Source organism: Vulpes vulpes, chromosome 11 (assembly GCF_048418805.1).
Source record: "Vulpes vulpes isolate BD-2025 chromosome 11, VulVul3, whole genome shotgun sequence".
Lineage (NCBI taxonomy): Eukaryota > Metazoa > Chordata > Mammalia > Carnivora > Canidae > Vulpes > Vulpes vulpes.
In genome coordinates this window covers 21970194-21992896 of record NC_132790.1, presented here as the reverse complement: position 1 = coordinate 21992896, position 22703 = coordinate 21970194, and the positions used below count along the sequence as shown (strand labels likewise).

Sequence of the window (22703 nt, the reverse complement as noted above, 5' to 3'; positions counted from 1 at the left end):
TTTTATTTTTTTTTACTATGTCTATTCACTTCTGTTGAGATGTTACCTCTACTTGGAAACCCTCCCCCTGTTGCCTGGTAATATTATCATCATTCTTCAATGCTCAAATCAGCCTTTCCTTGGCATCTCCTCCAATATTCTTCAATTAGAATTTTCTCAGACTTGATGTTTTTCTGTTGTTTGATAATTATCTACGTATTTATTTTTAAAGTAGTCTCCAATTTTGGACTTAAACTCATGACCCGGAGATCAAGACCTGAGCTGAGATCAAGAGTCAGATGCTTAAGCAATGGAGCCACCCAAGCACCCCATCATCTACATGTTTTTAACTATATTATATTTAGTTTTTTGTCTACATTATCTGGGATGGCTGGTGAATTTTATTTTCTCTTTACTTAATATTTTTTTACCACTTAGTTTCCATGTATCTTTGCCTTATATTTGAAAATAAATACTCTATGACATTAATTGTTTTTGTGTAACTTTTTTCAGTGACTTGGCATGTAATTCACGGAGAGAAGACATTTTTTATAATGATTTGGGTGGGGGAGTAAGTGCAGAATGTCCTCTTTGGGGCATGTTAAATTAAAGAAATAGGATCTCCTAGTAGATACTCAGTTGGGAGCTCTATTTAGATATTTGAAAAAATAAATTTACTAATTGATCTTCATATTTTCTTTTTTAAAGATTTTATTTATTTATTCATGAGAGACACACACACAGAGAGAGGCAGAGACACAGGCAGAGGGAAGGAGAAGCAGGCTCCATGCAGAGAGCCCAATGTGGGACTTGATCCCAGGACTCCAGGATCACGCCCTGGGCCGAAGGCAGACGCCAAACCGCTGAGCCACCCAGGGATCCCGATCTTCATATTTTCAATACCTATCATAGCAGTGAGAATTGGTGTGTTTGGAAGATTGACTATTGTCAATCTATTGACTATTGGTGTGTTGACTACTGTGAAACTGTTTCATCCGTAGTCTCATTAAATTCTTACTTTAACACTATGAAGTTTAAAAACTATTTTCCACATTACCAATGGTGAAGTTAGGATTTATAATGTTAAAAATGACACTCACCTAGCTATCAGTTATGGAAGCAGTATTTAAACTTAAGTTTAACAAACAAGAATATGGCTGTAGATGAAACATCTAAAAAGGTAAAGTTTTGAGGAACTAATTCATTTGAGAACAAACAAATGTTTATGAATATGAATTGTCCACAAAATATATGCCAATGTTGGTCAAAACCCAGCAATTTCCAATCAAAGAACACTACATCCCATGATGATCTAAAGTAAAAGAGCATTTGAACAGAGCATTCTATAGATATGTCCAATGTATTTTCTTCTATGTTCCATGCATAGTAACATTAAACTTAGAAGTGAAGCATTTTCAACTTCATCACTGAATGAAGTGATCAAAACAAATGATACTGAAGGAAAAGAGGAAAGAGATAAATTTTTTAAAAAAGAAAAAGGAGAGGGGAATAACATATGGGTAAATAGTGTTTTCAGAATCTTAGAGTTTTCCTTAAGTTTTGAAAGTATATATATATATTTTTTTAATTTTTTATTTTTATATGTATATTTTTATTGGAGTTCGATTTGCCAACATATAACACTCAGTGCTCATCCCGTCAAGCACCCCCCTCAGTGCCCATCACCGAGTCACCTCATCTCCCTGCACACCTCCCCCCTCCACTACCCCTTGTTTGTTTCCCAGAGTAGGAGTCTCTCGTGTTTTGTCACCCTCTCTGAGTTTTCCCACTCATTTTCTCTCCTTTCCCCTATAATCCCTTTGACTATTTTTTATATTCCCAGTATGAGTGAAACCACATAATGATTGTATAGTAATAGTGTTACCAGGCTGTACTGATTTGACAATTTTCTAGTAAAGTAGAAGTAATTCTTGCTTGGGGTGTTGTCAAGGTATTGTAGTAGATTTATCACTTATAAGGGATTTTAAGGAAACTTAAGAAATATCTACCACAATATAGAAAAGAAGAGGAGATGTAGGAGGGTAAAAAATTAAAATAGAGGAATAAGCCTCCATATTTACAAGGCAAGTAAGTATAAGCATATTAGTGGGCAATATTGCATAATACAGAGCATGTATTTTGAAAGCCAGAGTCCCTGGTTTCAATTTTACATTGCCTTGTGCTAGGGGAGTTGCCTTTATGCAATTTACTAAACCTTTTTGTGCCTCAGTTTCCTACTTGGTACGAGGAGAATAATAATACTACCCACATCACAGTATAGTTTTGTGGACTAAAGGAGTAAATAAATGTAAAGGCTTAGTAAACAGCCAAACCCACAGTGATCATTATTTGAGTGTTAAGCCGTTACTACAACTGTTATAACAAGTAAAATGAAACTTGAAAGTGACGACTTTTACTGAAGAATTTTGAACCTGTGCATGTAACAGTGTGAATTGGAAAATAATTTGCTTTCTTAAATTACATTGTCCAATATACTGAGAATTTTAAGATTATTACGAAAATTAACCTAGTTATCTCACATTTGTGAATATCATAAAATATTATTCATAAATATAGAATACAAAATGATGTCAATAATAAATAACAGTTATTGCAAGTATTTATTGAATGCTTTCCATGAAGCTTATTTCCAAGAGAAAGAAAGGGAAATATTAAAAAATGAAAAAAGAGAGAAAAATGTACAGCATCAAATATCCCGGCTGAGAAATAAAACTGAATTGAGAAATTGTGTGTTGGGGACAAAGTTGCAACTATTGTTAATGTACCATGATTTCATAGAACAGAATCTGCCAATACGGGTTTGTATTTACATATTTTAGTTTCCAGAAATCTTCTTGTTAGGGAGGAAGAGACCAGCCACTCGGTCACGAATCTGTTTGGTCTTAACACCATACACCAGGGGATTGACTGTAGGAGGCACCAAAAGATACAAACTTGCAAAAATTATATGAATGCTTGGAGGTACCTTCTTGCCAATACGGTGAGTTAGGAAACTAAATAGTGCAGGTGTGTACGATACAAGTAGAGTGCAGACATGGGCAGCACAGGTGCCCAGCGCTTTAGAGCGGGCATTCTGAGAAGATAGCCGGAAGACTGCCTGAAGGATTTTGAAATAGGATGTGGCTATGAGTCCTAGGTCCAACACCATCACTGAAAGGGCCACAGAGATTCCATATGCTCTGTTAATGAGGGTGTTGGCACTGGCCAACTTCACCACAGCCATGTGCTCGCAGTAGGCATGATTGATAACATATTTAGTGTAATATGGTAGCCTTTTAATAAGAAGAGGACAGGGCAAAACCATAAAGGTAGCTCGGATCACACCAGCTAGACCCATTTTAGTGACCATTGGTGTTGTCAAGATGGTTGTATAACGCAGTGGGATACAAATAGCTACATATCGGTCGAAGGCCATGGCAACCAAGAGGGCTGACTCAATTATGCAGAATGTGTGGATAAAATACATTTGTGCTAGACAGGTACTAAAGTCAAACTTGTGAGCATCCAACCAGAAGATACCCAGCATCTTGGGGGCTGTGGAAGAGGCAAGAGCCATGTCATTCACTGCCAGCATACAAAGGAAGAAATACATAGGCTGATGGAGGCTGGGTTCTATTTTGATGGTCATGATGATTACACTGTTCCCCAGCAGGGCCAGGGCAAACAGGAGGCAGACAGGGATGCCAATCCAGCAGTGAAAAGCTTGCAAACCAGGAATACCAACCAGGAAAAAAGATGAGATGTAGCTATGTGTAGCATTGTCTGCCATATTAAAACTGGAGAGTTTGCATGCTCTGGTGCAAAGAAGTGAGGCTAGTTTCCTATAGGAAGAAATCAAGTTGACAGAATAATTATTTATTTATGGAGATTCCAGGCACACTAAAATAGCCTATGTAAAGGGCTGACTCTCCTCTAAAACTTCCGTAAGTTGTTGGGTTAATCACTTCACCGTTAAGGTCCCCGGTATCTTTATTTACAAATACGATGGACTTCTTTTTAAATTTTCTCTTCACTGTTCAATTTTTTTGCTGTTCTAGTTTTATATTTCCATTATCTATTAAGTATACAAGCAGTGATAAAATTTCTGCTTCTTTGTGCCTAGGATTTTTTGAATTGTGTGATATAGACATCAACTTTGCTTTAAGAAAGACAAAGGCCACAATAGCCAAACTGTGGAAGGAGCCTCGGTGTCCATCAAAAGATGAATGGATAAAGAAGATGTGGTTTATGTATACAATGGAATATTACTCAGCCATTAGAAATGACAAATACCCACCATTTGTTTCAAGGTGGATGGAACTGGAGGGTATTATGCTGAGTGCAGTAAGTCAATCGGAGAAGGACAAACAGTGTATGTCCTCATTCATTTTGGGAATATAAATAATAGTGAAAGGGAATATAAGAGAAGGGAGAAGAAATGTGTGGGAAATATCAGGAAGGGAGACAGAACATGAAGACTCCTAACTCTGGGAAACGAACTAGGGGTGGTGGAAGGGGAGGTGGGCTGGGGGTGGGGGTGACTGAGTGACGGGCACTGAGGGAGCACTTGATGGGATGAGCACTGGGTGTTATTCTATATGTTGGCAAATTGAACACCAATAAAAAATAAATTTATAAAAAAAATAGAAAGACAAAGGCCACTGCTCTCAAGGAATTTTCAATCAAGTGTGAAAATTCATGCAGGCATACACAAACACACAGATGCACACATGCATATATACAATAATTTGCAGGTTATACAAAAGGCAATTGTAATTTTAACAATGTGGTAGACCACAGACAACTTAAATAATTAGGAATGCATAATAAGAAGTCCAAGCAGCTTAAATATAACCAAAATTCTTGTGAACATTAAAAATAAAACCTTATTCTCACTCATGGCTAATGCCTTCTTATTTCAGAAAAGATCTTAAAGGTAATCAGAAGGAGGACAGGATATTGGAAGCATGTATCAAAAGTGAGTGGTATTAGCTGAAAATAGTAGAAAAACACAGATGTATCATCAGAATTTTAAATTAATATTGTCCAGAACACAAGTTCTTTTTTTTCCCCATGGCTATATCTCTACAACCTTTTATGTAATTCACAAACAAGTACCTAAAAGACTGCATTTATCAATCCACCCAATTTTTTAAGTGTATACCGTGTTTCAGATAATGAGGAAAAACTGTTGTTGTTTTTTTTTCTGAGCTATCCAAAAACAGTTGACTGTTTTCAACATTAGATGAAGTTACCATATGCTATTTTTTAAAAGATTTACATGAAACTTAATTTAGCATTTTAAGTGATGGCGGAAAATTGTAAATAAGTTATCTGCCTTGACAATTATTTTTCTTTTTTGAAAATATTTCCTCATTCCTTCAGATAATTTAGACATTGCTATCAACACACATATTTAGCTAATGGGAATAATATAAGTCCATTTGGCATTCTGCTCCTCAGATTCCTGTCCTTGACTCTTGTTTTGCAACCTTTCTAATGACAGTGAGAGCAATAATTCCAATCCAGTAACCAGGTCTCAGTGCTACAAGCATCTTTTCATGATCCTTCACTGGTTTGTCCTTTTGTTCCAGTAATGGCCCTCAAACCTTCTTCTGAGGATCTAATTTCCTAATATAACAATTCGGAAATGCACACGCTTGTCTTCATATGTTGCCTTTTTAAAAATTTGTAATTGTTCCCAATATCTACTCCTGAAACTCATCTGATACGAAAGTTCAATAAATATTAATAAGTATTACTATTGGCAATACCTCTTTGAATTTTCATGTAATATCTGTTCAGAAAAAAACATTCTGCTTATAATGTGCATATTCTCCTCTTAAGCATATACTACTCTGGACCTATGTAAGTATCTGAGGTGTTTCCGTATAAGAAAGTGGGAATTCAAATTTGAGTTAATCATTATAAATATTTCAGAAGAATTCAGAATTTAAACATTATCCAGAATACAGAGACCCAGAGTTTTGGATTGTCACATTGGATGTGAGTCCCATAACCTCAGGTAGAGATAAGAATTTGGGGCAAGAAATTGGGAAATATCAGGGAGGGAGACAGAACATAAAGACTCCTAACTCAGGGAAACGAACTAGGGGTGGTGGAAGGGGAGGAGGGCGGGTGTTGGAGGGGAATGGGTGACGGGCACTGAGGTGGACACTTGACGGGATGAGCACTGGGTGTTTTTCTGTATGTTGGTAAATTGAACACCAATAAAAATTAATTTAAAAAAAGAAATTGAGAATATTGAACATTTAAACTATAAAAGATGTTTAAGTTTAATAAAAAGATCTTTATAGGTTTATAGGTTTTTCCCTGTTCTTCCATTTAGGAAAACCAAAAATTCAAGAGGATGTTTGGCAGAGAACTAGGTATACAGCAAGTGAGTAGTACATCTAGAAGTATAAACATGACTTCTAGGTAGAAAAAATTACACAGAACAAAAAAAAAATAAGCTTAATTGCTTTGTGATATATACATACTTAGTCATAAAAGTAGGTCTATAGACATCAGTAAATTTACTTATAAGGTAATGCTAAGGAGTGTCTGGGTGGCCCAGTCACTTAAGCCTCTGTAATTGGTTTGGATCATGATCCCAGGGTCCTGGGATTGAGCCTTACCTCAGGTTCCCTGCCCAGCAGGAAGTCTGCTTCTCCCTGCTCCTATGGCCCTCTCCCACACCACACCCCCATCTCCACCCCTACTCATGCTCTCTCTGGCTATTTCTGTCTGTGTGATAGATAGAAAGAGAGAGAGATGATAGCTAGCTAGATAGAATTTCTCTCTCTCTCTCTCTGTCTCTGTCTCTGTCTCTGTCTCTGTCTCTCTCTTTTAAATAAAAGACAATACTGGGAGAAAGAGGTTAAGTAGTTTCAATTTATAGAGAGGCCAGGCTCCTGGAATGTGTAACTAAAGGAACTATAGGGAAACAACTCCAGGAACATGGCAGCCTATTTTGAATGAGGTCAATGAGGTTGCTTATTACCTTAGATTTACCAGACAGATTGCCAGGGAAGTCAGAAAGCCTGCCCACACCCTCTAGCTTCCTGTTAGTTCTGATTTTGCATTTGTTTCTGAAACATCCAGATACAATGTTCCTTCTGCCACCCAACTTTAGCATTTTACCTGCATCAGGGTTATTTAGCCGAATGTGTTGCGTGCAATCTGCCATTCCAGAGAGCATGATGCTAGTAGAGCATCCAATGCTTTCTATGTTCTGTTTTATTATATATAGCATTGTTTTACCATGTCTTAAATAATCACAGTTGAAGATATGCCACACAATGTTCACTGTTTTCCTGAAAGCTCCCTCACTATCTGCCTGTCTCTCATTTGTTGGCAACAGCTGTCACACAGTCATTTAAACCAAAAATCTCAGAGCTATCCTTGACCCTTTGCCCTTTAAAACCTTAACAGTACAATCAAGCAACCATTATATCTCACTGAATTTAATGATTTGATATCCATCAAATTCAGCATGTCATTCATCCTTTGCTCCTTTATCCTCATTTATTAACTCCCATAAAGTCTGTGGCATAGCCTCCTAATTATTTCTCCTGTTTCTGGCTTTTCTTTATAAAGTCCACCTCCTCACATCATCAATTATCTTTCAAAAGTCAGATATGATTATTTTGCTTAAAGTCTTATCATTAAATGAATTGTCTTATTCCAAAAAATGTTAATTCACGCTAAGTTTTTTTGCATCTCTCAAGCTTCCAGTCTTGCCATTACTTCCTTTCAGTGTAACCCAGAACTTCTAGCAGGTCTGGGATCATATATTATGGTTTTATTCTTTATGACTTTAAACTGTCTCTACATTTGGACTTGATTAATTTTTCCCTCATCTGCTTTATAATCTTTAATCTGTCTTTTCAATTCTTGTTGACTATTTTCCGATTCTCTCAAGTGCTTGTTGTCTACTTCAAACTGTGATGAACCCTCCTATGCTCCCATATCTTTCACATACATTGATGAGCACAAATATTACATCTTGTGGTAGCTATTCCTTTACTTGTCCTAAGTACTCCTCTATCAATATGAGACAAGAAATAAATAGACCATATATTAAGGACTTTGTGTCTCCAGTGTTTTGTTCACTTTCTGATACAGAGGAAGCAGCTAAACTGTCAGTGATTTGACATTAACTGAGACATTCTTTCTGTAGATAATGTTCTGATAGTGTAAAGGTGGTTTTTAATCATGAGAGCATGTTATGTCTGTTTGCACATGGGGAAGGTGGTGGTTCTAGACTCACTAAATACCCATCATCAATAAGTACATTCCTCCTCCAGTTTAATCCAAGATAAGACATTCTCTTAATTTTCATCAATGCTGTGCTTCCTGCAAAAAGCAAAAGCAACACAGTATGGAAGTATAGTATCACATCCAAAGAATCCCTATGTGCTGTATCCTAAATGGGTACAGAGGGAATTATTTTGAGACATGGAGAGCGGCATTTGGTGACTATGGTTTACAGTGCCAGACATAAGTCCCAAACCTCATTCTGTTCATATGGGAATGTGCTAATATACAGGTTAGTCGTTTTCGTTACTATATACATACATACATGCATACATATATGTGTATGTATGTATGTATATAGTTGTTTTCATTTTTTTCCAGAAGCTATTATTATTCCAAATTATGCTATCTTTCAAGGAATAAGTATTTTGAAATAGTCAAGAGCAACAGTTTATATGGGCCAAATGTATAATATCAGCCTCTTAAACATTTTGGGAGGTGGAGGGACTTGAGGAAAAGGCTTAGGTGTATTTTGAAAGATAATTAAAGACAATTTTTTTCCCAACAACAACAGAAAGACATAGAAAGTAAAGAAAACTCATGTCTGCAGCTTCAGCTTCATTATATAAAATTTACCCCATTTTCCATCTTAAAATAAAAGAAAGACATACCAATAAGTAAGGAAAAGAAAAAGTTCTTTTAAGATTCTCTTAAGTTGCCCTAAACTGGAGTGTCCAGGATACTCTCCCCTTGCACTGGTACTTTTCATTTCACTGTACTTCCATACCTTCCACTTCAAACACTCTTCATCATCCACTTTGATGTCTATAAATAGGTGTCCCCTATTTCTCCCCCATATTCATTAAACACTGCTATCTGGCTTTACTTTATATTTCCACCTGTACTGTGTTATATTAATACACGACTTTGAAATCTGTACATTTAGATCCATTCTAACCCACTGGCCATTCATCATTCCCACTTTTCTTCCTCCAATGATGAATTCACTACACTATATATCATCCCACATAGATTTATCATCATCTGTAACCGTGCCTCCTCTGAAAACTTAAATTCCATCATGAATATAAAATCTCATTTTTTCCCCATACTTTAACACCCAGCCTTAATTCCTTCTCTCCTGATAAACAGATTTGGTGGAACATCACTTCAAACTTTTACTTATTAGCATACCCAAATATCTTATTCCGTTTGCTTTTGTAGGGAACAAGCACAGGCTGCCCCAACATGGGCCACTTTGGCATGAAGATTCTTCTGAACTGAAGACCTTCAAGACCTTACAGGCTCAAGAGAAACTTTTATCCCTCCCTTAAGTACATTGAACAATTTAAATTGGGGGTCTTTCCCAGAATAAGCATTACTAGCAGAGGTAAATTTTACCCGAGTGACCCATTTGGATAGCAGCGGCAACATACCATTACCAAACATTTGCTCTTCTTTTTCCCCTGTGAACTGCAATCTTTCTCTGAGGTCTACCTTCTCTTTAGTTCAGGATGACATATAGATCTCAATTTAAGTGACTGTCTTTGAAATTTCCATGTCTACTACTACATCTGATTTTCTCCTACTAATCTGTCTCTTGCCAACTTGATACTTAGTCCTGCTAAAAGGACTCTTGAAAGGGGACAGGAATCCTTCCTCTGGAACACTTTCTTTCTCATCTATTTTGCAGCTCTCTCACATTGTCTCCAGGTGGTTTGCTTCTGCACCTGAGCTATTGAGTACTACTGGGGAAAATCATAGCTAGAGCTATTAGTATTCCTTCAACTATATCTCAATTTTCTGAACTCCAAATAGCAGGTAATAAAAATGTCTTTCATTTTACAGTGTAATTTTGAAAAGTATATAACCCAATTACATGAAATGTTTAGTCAGCCACCTGGCACATAGTAAGCACCTAATAAGTGTTAGCCATTGTTATGAGAAACAATATTCAAAGAATAGCATTTCATAGGTAGAAAGTCTGACTATTCCACTTAATAGGTGTTTGATTCCCACCTCATAAAAATCATGCCTTTGTTTCTTTGAGAGTATGGTGGCAAAACAATAGCAAGTACTCATTCAGATGGTTTCTAAAAGAATTAAATAAGAATATGCATGTAAATAAGTACATAGTAATACAGTAAAGAATTTTCATTTATAAAAGTGGCTGAAATGCTCAACAAATGTTATCTATTAGTAGATTCAATTTTACCTACACTTACTATCATGTCTTTCTTTTTTTAAGATTTTATTTATTTATTCATGACAGAGCGAGACAGAGGCAGAGACACAGGCAGAGGGAGAAGCAGGCTCCATGCAGGGAGCCCGATGTGGGACTTGATCCCAGGACTCCAGGATCACGCCCTGGGCTGAACGCAGACGCTCAACTGCTGAGCCACCCAGGGATCCCAACTATCTTGTCTTTATACATGATTAGATACTGCTACTTAGAAGGGAAGATTATTAAGAATTATAAATTCCCTGAAAGTTCCTGTTCTACTTGCAAATGCTTTTAAATGTATATTTATCTTCACCACCCCTATGCAAAGACATAAGGGAAGGAATCCTTCCCCATTTCCTTACTTAATCACCCACTCATGTATCCTCCCAACCAATAATCTACTCTTAGATTCACTAAATCAGTAACCTGTGTCCTCTTAACTTTGAACTTCTTCCTCACCACAGCATCCTCTTAGTCAATAGTACTAACTTTAAAACTCACTAATGTTTTCCTGTTCTCCACTTAGCCCATTCTCACATATTTCTTGGAAGAATATTGAAAATTCCTTATTTTGTAGCATTAGTGTATTGCCCCTCCAGATAAGTGAAACTGCTTTAGCAAAGTAGGTCAACAATTGCCTTAAAGCTAATGAGAATATCTCTAATTTACTGAATTATTTGTGTCTTTTTTCACATTCATCTCTTTCATGAAACTGTATCACAAAAAAGAAGATACTGAAACCTAGTATACTCTCATTAAATTCTGAGAACAAAATGTATGTTTTTGTACATACAGTCTGCAGTCTTAAATAATTCACAGATTTTTATCCTACAATTCATGCCTCTGACACTTTAGAGATGGCCAACATCTTGATGGTCGTTTGCTACCCTTGGTTTTCTTAGACTATAATCTTTCAACATTGTGACTACTGTGAGTTACATAACCAGAAACCACTCTGTAACAGGAACTTCTTAGATTCTTGCATAAAAGTAAGAATGCTGTATTTATGCTTTTTAACCTCTGAGAATATTTCCTTCTTTCTCTAGTACCACCTCACGTTACTCAAATACTCAAATGTCTTTTGTAAACGTACATTGTGATTTCTCTACCTAGAAATCTTCTTTTCCTACTTGACTGCCACTTGACTGATCTAGAATAATACCTCATAGAATAACATGAATAGTTGTTCTCTGCAAATCTTCAAATGATGGTTTTCCATTGCGGTGTCCAGACAAAGTCACTTACTCAAGAATGATTAAGTGTATGACAGCAATGACTTTGGGGACATTAAGGTCTCTGTGGACAAGATGGTAGTTAGCCATGGCTGCCTGGTAATGGGATATTATGATGTTTGGGGTCTCATTAGGTTTAGGAAAGCCCAGAAGTCCTCTGAATATATACACAGGATACATAAAGATGGAGGTAAACAAGACAGGCCAGAACTATGCAGAGACATATTAACACTGGAGCATCCGTAGAACACTGTGACTCTCCAGAGTTTGTTTGTGCATAAAGCTCATCTGTTCCTATATGGGCAAATACTGATATTAGGAACAGACCTACAGCACCCAGTGTCAGTGGACTGTTAATCAAATGCTTAACTCATAGGGAATATTGTAAGAAGACAATTGAAAATGAGTTAGGTGTAGACAGATAGTCTGGCAATTCCTACTGAGCCCAGGAAATATTTTTTTCCAGGAAATAATTAATAATAATAATTCAGTCTATTTATTATATAATATAATAATTATTAATAATAATTCAGTCTATTTCAAGATCTCCATTTTATTATTCTTTTATGTTGTGCCATTTTACTGTGACCCAATGTGCCTTTGGGTCGTTAGTATGTAATTCTTCTCACCAGGTTCATGGAGGCTCATATGCAGTCACAGATTCATGTGTATTCTCTATTCTCCTATCAGTAATTCATAAATTATATTTCTTATTGCTATGGATTCTAAGCCTCTAATATTTTCTTTTTTTAATATTTTATTTATTTTCATGAGAGACACAGAGAAAGAGAGAGGGAGAAACATAGGCAGTGGGAGAAGCAGGCTCCACATGGGGAGGCCAGTGTGTGTGTCAGTCTCTGGACTCCAGGATCACGCCCAGGGCCAAAGGCAGGTACCAAACCGCTGAGGCACTAAACCCAGGCATCCCACCTGTTATTTTCTAGATGGTAAATAAGTGATACTGCAGGTTTGCATACTTTACAGACAGTGTATTTCTTTTATTGCTAATGTGTCTGAGCGTCCTTGCACATGCTGGAGAGACACGTTTATGCCGTTTGTGCTTTCTTCTCACATAAAGTAGTTTATTTAATTTATTATTTTTATTGTTAATTTGAAGTTTTTCTTGTCGATTTGCAGGTGGTTCTTAGATATTCTAACCTAAAACTAGTAGTAAAATCTGCCAATGACTCTATCTGGGTATTACCTATTAACATTCTCCATGATGCCTTTAGTTGAGAAAAAATATCCTCCATTTTGATGTAAAGTCATCCTAATTTGCCTATTTTTAAAAAATATTTGACCCTGCTTTTAATATTTACCCCAACTTTTCCCTTGGACTTCAACTGCGAAGATCTATTTTCTGGACTCATTTCCTGCCTAAACTCTGCAAATCTAAACTAATCACTCTGTACCTATGTGGTGGCCACTGTCCGTTCTTCATTTCCACCCTTGAATTTTGAGTAGTGTCTCACTCCTAGTTTTTTCCAGCCTGGCCCATCTCACCCTCTAAACACTAGTTTTATCATTTTCTTTAAAAATGCACTCAGTGAATTCTTTCTTTACCTTTCTGTTCTTGCTCTTTTTAAATTGAGAGGCAGGCAATTAACTTCAAAATGGCCTTGAAAGTGCATAGAAGCAATTATCTTTCATATTCTCGACAACATTCATTTCCATATCAATTTGTCCATCTATGCAGGTGTGGTTATCCGTCTTGGGAATATTATAAATGTTCACTGAAATTAAAGTTATGGGTCTCTGGGCCTTGTTAGTAAATTTGATTGCAAGGGAACAATCAACAAAATTAAAAGACAACTTATGGAATGGAAGATGATATTTGCAAATGATATATCTGATAAAGGGTTGCTTTCCAAAATTTATAAAGAACTTATCAAAGTCAACACCCCAAAAAGAAATAATCCAGTTAAGAAATGGACAGAAGACATGAATAGATATTTTTCTGAAAAAGATATACAGATGGCTAACATACACATGAAAAGATGCTCATCACTCATCATCAGGGAAATACAAATCATAACTATGATGAGATACCACCACACACTGGTCAAAATGGCTATAATTAACAGGAAACAAGAGATGTTGGCAAGGTTGTGGAGAAAAAGGACCCCTCTTACACTGCTGGTGGGAATGCAAACTGGTACAGCCACTCTGAAAAACAGCATGGAGGTTCCTTTAAAAGTTAAAACTAGAACTACCCTATGACCTAGTAATTGCATTCCTAGATATATACCCAAAGGATAGAAAAATATTGATTCAAAGGAACACATGCACCCTGATGTTAATAGCATTATCAGCAATAGCCATACTATAGAAAGCCCAAGTGTCCATCACCTGATGAATAGATTGAAAAGAGTGATATATATATATATATATAATTGTACATAATACCAGAAGAGTAGTATTATATATATATATATTCAACGTATATATAATGGAATATTACATATATAATACTATATATATATTCCATATATAAATATAACGGAATATTACTCAACCATCATAAATAATGAAATCTTGCCATTTTTTAATGGTGTGAATGGAAAGAGAGTGTATTATGCTAAATGAAACAAGTCAGTCAGATAAAGACACCATATGATTTCACTCATATTGGAATTTAAGAAACAAAACAGATGAACATAGAGGAAGGGGAAAAGAGAGGGAGGCAAAGCGTAAGAGACTCTTAACTGTAGAGAATAAATTGAGAGTTGATGGAGGGGAGGTGAGTGGGGAATGGGCTAAATGGATGATGAGTATTAAGGAGGGTCCTTATTGCCTTGAGCACTAGGTGTTACATGTAAATGATGAATCACTAAATTTTACTCCTGAAAAAAATATTACACTATATGATTACAAACTAGAATTTAAATAAAAACTTGAGGGATGCCTAGGTGACTCAGAGGTTGAGAAGCCGCCTTTGGCTCAAGGCGTGATCCTGGGGTCCTGGGATCGAGTTCCCTATCGGGGTCCCCACAGGGAGGCTGCTTCTCCCTCTGCCTATGTCTCTGCCTCTCTTTCGGTGTCCTTCTTCAATAAATAAATAAATAAATAAATAAATAAATAAATAAATAAATAATTGAAGAATAAAAAAGAAAAAACATATCGTATGTACTTTAGTTGCATAAAACAGTAGTTTCTAGCCAATTTAAGTATAAGGACTTGTTTGGGGTAAGCTTTTTATCTCTTCATATAAGGAATAATTTTGCTCTCAGCAATTGTATATTGAAAAAAGACATTACAAAATATAGTGGTAACAGAGTAATATTGAATTAATTGTATATTATTAATCATAGTATTTGAATACTCTGCAAAACATATATATGCATGTAAAATTTTATTCAAAAATCTCCGAAAAGATGACTGATAAATGCTTGACTTATACATTGTCTGCAGTGAGTTCATGGCTCTCTAGGCTACAAAAGCCCATAGGGTGATAATCATTGATATGTTTTGTTTTGGTTTTTCTTTGTCCTCTTCATCTCTACCTTTCATCATCCCTCAAATCTTTTTCTACTTCTATTTAATTTTAATAAATCTGTTTTTTGTAATATATCAAATAGATAAATCAATTGATTTATTATGAAATAAATGTGATAACCTAATTTTATGCCCATAGCAGTAATATCATTTTGAATAAATGATACATGGCTCTAGAGATTGACAGGAATTAAGATGTTCTGTGACAATTATCACTCTAACTGAAAGATATTGATCTTGATTATAACTAAATCTGAGTTTGGTGTCACATAAGTTACCATGTAACTCTACCAGGTTATGTTGCCAGCTACTAGGTGCTAGTATTTTTCTTGAAAGTAATCTAAACCATAACCAGCTTGCTCCATATACCTCACATGGAAACATAACTTTAGCTAATGAAAACAGGTATTAAAATTTGCCTCAAAAGCCATATGAGCTAATCATATCTAAATACTTTGTGGTGTTTACTATGACAGAAAATCTTGTCTCAATTTTTAAAGCTATTCCTTTCATCAGTGTTTGTTTGCCACAATTAGTGTTTGATATTTTAGAGCTGAGAGAGAAAAGCATAGTCATCTCTCCACAAATTATTTCCTCAACTTAAATTTAAACTCACTTTTTTTTTTTAAACTCACTTTCTTAAGAAATCCTGTGGCAGGTGATGTGATGAGCACTGGAGTGTTATACGCAACTAATGAATTACTGAAAACTACATCTGACACTAAGGATGTGCTATATGTTGGCTAATTGAGTTTAAATTACAAAAAGAAAAAAACATCCTGTGGAGAATGATTAATCTTAAATTCATTCATCCAAGGTTTATTGATGTTTAGAAGTGTTTCTGTAACATTCTAAAGCCTTATTATGTTTTCTTTTTGTTCTTCCATTTTGTCATCATGGAAATACAGAACAGATTCAATTAAAAAATGAACTTTAGCATTTATTTAATTCAAACATTTTGTCAAAATTTTGGAAAATATTTAATACACAACTTTTAAAGAAAGAGTAGTTTGACAATTGTATTGTTATAAAATTAATAAATATTAGACCCTCAAAAGTACACGTTATAGAACAGTATACATATTAGTAACTTTCCATCTAATCTAAATAAGAGATTTCAGTATTCATGTGTGACTTATCTCCAAACATCTTTTGCTAACTTACATCCATATTAAAAGCAAATGCAAGTCTCTGAACAACCTCAGATTCTGATAACCATGTGTTATTTGCCAATTGTATACCAAATATGGAGTTGTATTTGACCTATTATTTTAAATTTTGTGGATATTTAATTTTAAATGAGATTGAATCTATTTTGATATTTATTGGCCATTTCAAACTACTGACAACTGAATTTTTTTTTACAACTTAAATTCTATATCTTGTTTTTATCGGTTTATGCTGTCTTTTGTCATATTGATGTATTAGCATGTTTTGCCTGAGTAAACTAATTTTGGCATGTGTTGAATTGCAAATAGTTTGAGTTTGATATTTCTTACTGTTTTTATGTATCCTTATATATGTATGTGTGTCTGTGTCAAAGCATTGATTTTCATTTTATGAACTCTCATTTCCTGTCCTTATCTGGAAGCTGTAGCTTATTCAAAAGATCTCTTTTAAAAGAACAGTTTTTCCTTAATTTTACAGTTTCATTTTTATGTGTATGATATTGGTATAAGTACAAATGAGTTTGTAGCATAGTAATACTTATATTTGGGTTAAGAAATTAGGTATAGGGCAGAGAGATAGATTAAATAGGCGATGGGTATGGTGTGGTGAGCATGAAGTGCTGTATGTGAGTGACAAATTACTAAATTCTACACCTGAAACTCATGTTGCACAGTATTTTAGCTAACTGGAATTTAAATAAAAACTTGAATTAAAAAGAAATTTGGTATAGATATATCTTTGAGTTTGCTACATGACTATTACATAATCCATATTTTCTTTAAAAAATTAAATGGCACTAACATTCATTAAATTTATTCCTTAATTTTTCTATGTATCTAGTGTTACTTCTGTACTTAATATTCTGTTATTTTGAGATGCGTGGGTGTGAAGTCATGACCTGAGACCACAACCTGAGCTGAAATCAAGAGTTGCACACTTAACCAACTGAGCCACCCAGGAACCCCTTGAAATGTATTTTTTAAATTCTTTTATTTCTCTGATTTTTAATATTTCCTAAGAAACTATAAAAATTTTATAAAGTTAAGAATATTGTTATTTGTTTAGTCACAGTGAAACTATGGGAATGTTTTAGGAGAACAGATACAGTTACACAGAGTAAAGAATATATTTCTATTTCTGGTGTATGCCCTTACACCCTCTAACAGAGTGTTAATGATTTCTTTTTATTTCTTTCTTTTTTCTTTCTTTCTTTTTTTTTCTTAGAGAGAGAGAGAGAGGGAGAGAGCAAGCATCAATGGAGGAGGGGGAGAGAGACACAGAGAATCTTAAGCAGGGGGGTTAATCTCACAACTATGAGATCCTGATTTGAGCCACAATTAAGAGTCACTTAATCCACTGAGTCACCCAGGTGGCCTTAAGGGTGTTAATGATTTCTACCTGTGATTATGCACATTATATCTTTAGGTTCTGTTTATGTGAATAGGATTTGTCATTCAATTATGCTTTCTAATGGTATTTTTGAATGTAAATATAACACTTATTTTTAGAATGTGCTAATTGCTGAGAGCTTATAATTTTTTGAGCGATTTATTTATTTTAGAGAGAGAGAGAACGTTTATAGTGGGGGATGAGGGGAGGAGCAGAGAGAAAGGGACAAGCAGACTCCATGCTTAGCACAGGCCCCAAGCAATGCTGGCTGATCCCAGGACACTGAGATCATGACCTGAGCTGAAACCAAGAGTCGACACTCAACCTGCTGAGCCACCCAGGTGCCCTGAATGCTTGTAGTTTTAACACATTTTTAGAAAAAATTATTGGGTATCACATTTAGAGTAAATTTGAATTCAATAAGAACATTACCTTCTTCCATCTCATAAGAACATTTTAATTCATTTCTTAATTCATTTCCTGGATTTATAAAGAAATAACATTAAATTATCATCCTATAGAGAAAAATCTTTACTTTTCCCTACCTTAAAAAATTACAACAAAGAAAATCTATGAAAAATCTGTTTGTTTGTTTTACAAAATTGCTGTTTTAAACTCCATCTCTTTGAGTATAAGTTGAGTGGAATAAATTACTTCTTATTTAGATACGGATTGTTGATTCTTTTTGGTTCATAAAGTAAAGAGGCATGAATAATCAATTGTATGTTTTAAACCAGATTCATTTACAGTAGAGCTTCATTTACATTATGGAAATTACCTCCAAGTTTTCAATCATTTGACTATTTTTCCTTATTTTCAATTATTTGTGAACTATTACATGAGATACACATTTAGATGCATTTTAATGCAAAGCAGGAAAAAGGGCCAATGATTTTGTAAAACCAATGCCATATTACTTTTGAAGATTGGAAGTTGTTTTTACCACAAAATTAATGAGTTGCTCAAATCTTGTTTCCAAAATATAAATAAGGACTCCAAAGGAATCTAATAAGGAAAACACATTTTCCCTAGTTAGAGTTCTTCATCCATTCTTCTATCTCTATTTTATACATTTTTCTAAAAGATTAACATCTAAGAGCTATGAATTTATACATTTACATACTTTCTATCAGTCAGATCATATATATATATATATCCATGTGTCTTAATACATTTTAGTTGTATGCCAAAAGATAAATGTCTCTTCATAAATGCATGCTATGAAGATTGAATCATGGATTTAATGATTCAGTTCTCCAATAATAGAAGAGGAAAAAAGACTATGGGTTAGAGTATTTGGAGCAATCCTTTAAGGATGAAACGCTTAACAAGTTTGCTCTCAGAAGCTTATGGACAGAGTTCCACAAAACAATAAAGATCATCTCTGTCTAATAGCACTATCTGATAACATATGCATGAGTATTTTTCCTAATTTGGTAAAGAGGATGAGAATGAAGATGACTTGCTGCTAGAGATGAAAAAAGATAACAGTATCTTTTCTCTTGAAGATGCTCATGAATGGCAATTCCACGTGGTTTTTAGTACAGACTAGGTTTTATTACTTTCCCAAATGGCTAGTTATCTGACCTCATGTTAATTATTAGGTAATCATGGTTTACCTAATGGCCATCAGTGAGAAACGCCACTACAGAAGAAAAGTCTTGCCTTGTTGATATTTATCAAATCCAAAAAAGATATAAAAAAAAAAAAGATTCCGTAAAGCATATTAGTGAAACATTTATTCTACATGGTAAAGGACATCAATTTCTGTGAGACTCAAATTAAGATTGTCAATTTAGTACTCATTTTGAGGTATGTAAAATAAAGAAAGTTTGTTCTTTTGAGAAGCAGACAGCAGAATTGTCTGTTGACAAATTAACCAGAAGAGAAGGGTGATGATGCTTGACTGAAAGTCTGAAAACATCACTTAAGATTAGCAACCAGTTGTAATGTCTATATTGATTAAGGCAACCATACCAAGTGGTGACAAAATTGTGCCTCCAGTGATAAATGGGTACTATGTGTTTGGATGACTTCTTTATAGATATTCCTTGTAAGTTAAACTTCTCTGGACAATTGTGAATATTATTTTTTTCTAGTCAGAAGTGATAATGCCATGTTATGAATGACTCTACTATCAGAACTTCAAACTTGGGTTTGATTATTATTTTTGATACTTAGAAATCTTTCATGTAATGGCATATCCTGTAAGTCTTCATTTTCAGTCGCCTTATTTTTAACGTCTTTAAATAAATATATTCCTTCCCACTCCTTGCCTGAGGTTTTCTACAGGTAAGCCCCTGTGTCCATGTAAGCTAAAGTGTTTTACTCCTTTTTCATGGAAAACCACTTCTGAATCCTGCCACGGATTTGTTGGGTTTTGACACTGTAGATGATGGGGTTCATCAAGGGTGGGAAGATGATATAGATGTTGCCCATGAGGACATGGACCATAGGAGAGAGGTGTTTCCCAAAACGATGCACCATAGTCAGACCAATTATTGGGATATAGAAAACCATGACAGCACAGATATGGGAGACACAGGTCTGCAAGGACTTAAGCCGCTCCTCCCGGGATGCAATAGCCAAGACCGAATGCAGGATCAGAATGTAGGATACAATAATTAGCATGGAATCAAACAAAAGTGTACAGATCACCAGAGCCAAGGCATAGAAACTGTTAAAGCGAATGTCAGAACATGCTAGTCTTAGTAAGTCTTGGTGAAGGCAGAAAGAGTGAGAGAGGATGTGGGAATGGCAATAGTGGAAAAACTTTAGGCGGATTATGGGAGCCATAATGAACACAAAACTCCTAACTAAAATTCCCAGCCCAATCTTGGTAATCCTGGCACTGGTTAGTATGGACGTATACCTCAGAGGATTACAGATTGCTGTAAAGCGATCAAAAGCCATGGCGAGAAGGACTCCAGACTCTGTGAGGGACAGACCATGGATGAAATAAGTTTGAGCAATGCAGGCATCCAGGCTGACTTCCTGGCTGAGTCCCCACAGGATGCCCAGCACCGTGTGCACTGTGGACAGCCCCATGCACAGGTCGGTGAGGGCCAGCATGGCCAGGAAGTAGAACATGGGCTGGTGCAGGCTCGGCTCAGTCCGGATCACATGCAGCACCAGGCAGTTCCCAGACAGTACCATAGCATAGATACAGGAGAAAGGGATGGACAGCCAGGGATATTCCTGTTCCAGGCCAGGGAAGCCTGTTAGTAGAAAGGTTGAGGAATTGGTGTCATAAGCAGGAAAAGCAGGCATGGATGATTTGCTGTATTTTTCCAATGAGTCAGCACTTGTGTCCATTTGGTAGAGCGCTTTCATCCAAATTATTTTCTCATAGAGGACCAATCTGAGCAAAAATGATATGGGTATGTAATTCAGAATTCTTTACATTAAAAAGTCACATTTACTGTTGTTCATACCTGTTATCCAAGTACATCTCCACACTTAGGAATCTTGTTGTGTGTCTACCTAGTGAAACATTAAGGGTAGACAAAGGAAAGTGATCTAAAATAGATTTCGTCTTTCTCGAGCAACCAGAGATTATGATAAATTTTGACTTTCCAGATGTCTGTTAATTTTTCAGAGTATTTATTAAAAAAAAGCCAGTTACCCTTCACCTTTGTGCGCGGTTCAGTCTGTCTCTTCTTGCATCCGGTGATTCAATCTGTCTTTTTTATCTGGCAATCACTGCTCGAGTCTCAACTCAACAACAAAAGCTCAAAGATATATTTATTTCTCTGCTCTCAAGAGAGTAGATCATATCTTTGTAAGTGCTTGCATCAAGAGAGAACTAGAAGACTGTGATGTATAACATCAGGAAGGAGATGGGTATAAATGGACCCCAAGTCCCTAGAGATACTCTGTTCACATTTTAAAATGAATGGTCAAAACAGCTATTACCTGACTACAATCTAGAATTATCCATAGGGAGTGCATTTGTTCTTTTTAACAAACACATATTCCGTTTGATGTTCTGACTGTTCCAGGAGTTGAAAAACCATTAGAGAAAATAACATAACAGCATATGTTAGTTATAATTCAATTATAAAATAGGTAATACCACACAAACCCTAGGTAACTGGTGCTATTGTGAGCCCTGCTTTATAAATGACTAAATTGAGTTCAAGAGAGAGTAAGCAAAAAAAAAAAAAAAAGAGAGAGAGAGAGAGTAAGCAGCTGGCTCGAGTTGCCCAGGGAGTGAGCGAAGCTGTGAATCCTTGCAGGCCGACTCCAAGGCATATGCTCTTAAGGGCTCATCTGTCTTCATTTCGCTGCTATCACCTCTCAGAGGCTGTTGCTTCCCTAGCATGAAGATTCAAAGGTTTCAGGGGTTTTCTCTAATCTTTAAAATTACATTAGAACTATCTCATTTATCGGTTCTACTTGCTTTCAACAGGATCATCAGTGAGCTTAAGATCCTCTGTCATACTCCCTTCTTTCACAAACTAGGCATTCAGCCACCACAAGGTAGATTCTCTCTGTTTCTTCTGTTCTGGAGACTTGCCAGTGTTTGTGAGTAACTGCTTTTCATCGATCACAAACTTTCTCAATTAGAGCTTCTTTCTCCTTCCCGCCACCTTTATTGAAGTAGAATAGACTCGTAACATTGTGTCAATTTGAGGTGCACATGTTGATTTCATAATTGACCTCTTTCAAAAGAATTACTGCCATAACATTAGCTGACTCCTTCATCCTGTCAAATAATTACCATTTTTTTTCCTAGAGTGAGAACATGTAAGGTCTATTCCCTTAGCAACTTTCACATATATGATACAGTACCATTAACTATAATCTCCATGTTCTACATTAATCCCCAGAAATTGTTAATCTTATAACTGGAAGTTTGTGCCCTTTGGCAAATATCTCCCAACCTCCCTCATCCCCCAGCTCCTGGGAACAACCACTCTACTTTGATTCTGAGTTTGGCTCCATTGGATTCC

General features: G+C 35.7%; 2 protein-coding genes across 2 annotated transcripts; both read right to left on the bottom strand.

Annotated features, from left to right (window-relative positions):
- Positions 1-2815: 2815 nt before the first annotated feature.
- Positions 2816-3769, bottom strand: LOC112912428 (olfactory receptor 52P1-like). The gene has a single exon (XM_072727449.1). The coding sequence runs from the start codon at positions 3767-3769 to the stop codon at positions 2816-2818; it is 954 nt and encodes a 317-aa protein (XP_072583550.1).
- A 16304-nt stretch (positions 3770-20073) lies between these two features.
- Positions 20074-21063, bottom strand: LOC112912795 (olfactory receptor 51V1-like). Its single transcript, XM_025989401.2, has one exon. It carries the CDS (start codon positions 21061-21063, stop codon positions 20074-20076), a length of 990 nt encoding a protein of 329 aa, XP_025845186.2.
- Between the last annotated feature and the right edge of the window lie 1640 nt (positions 21064-22703).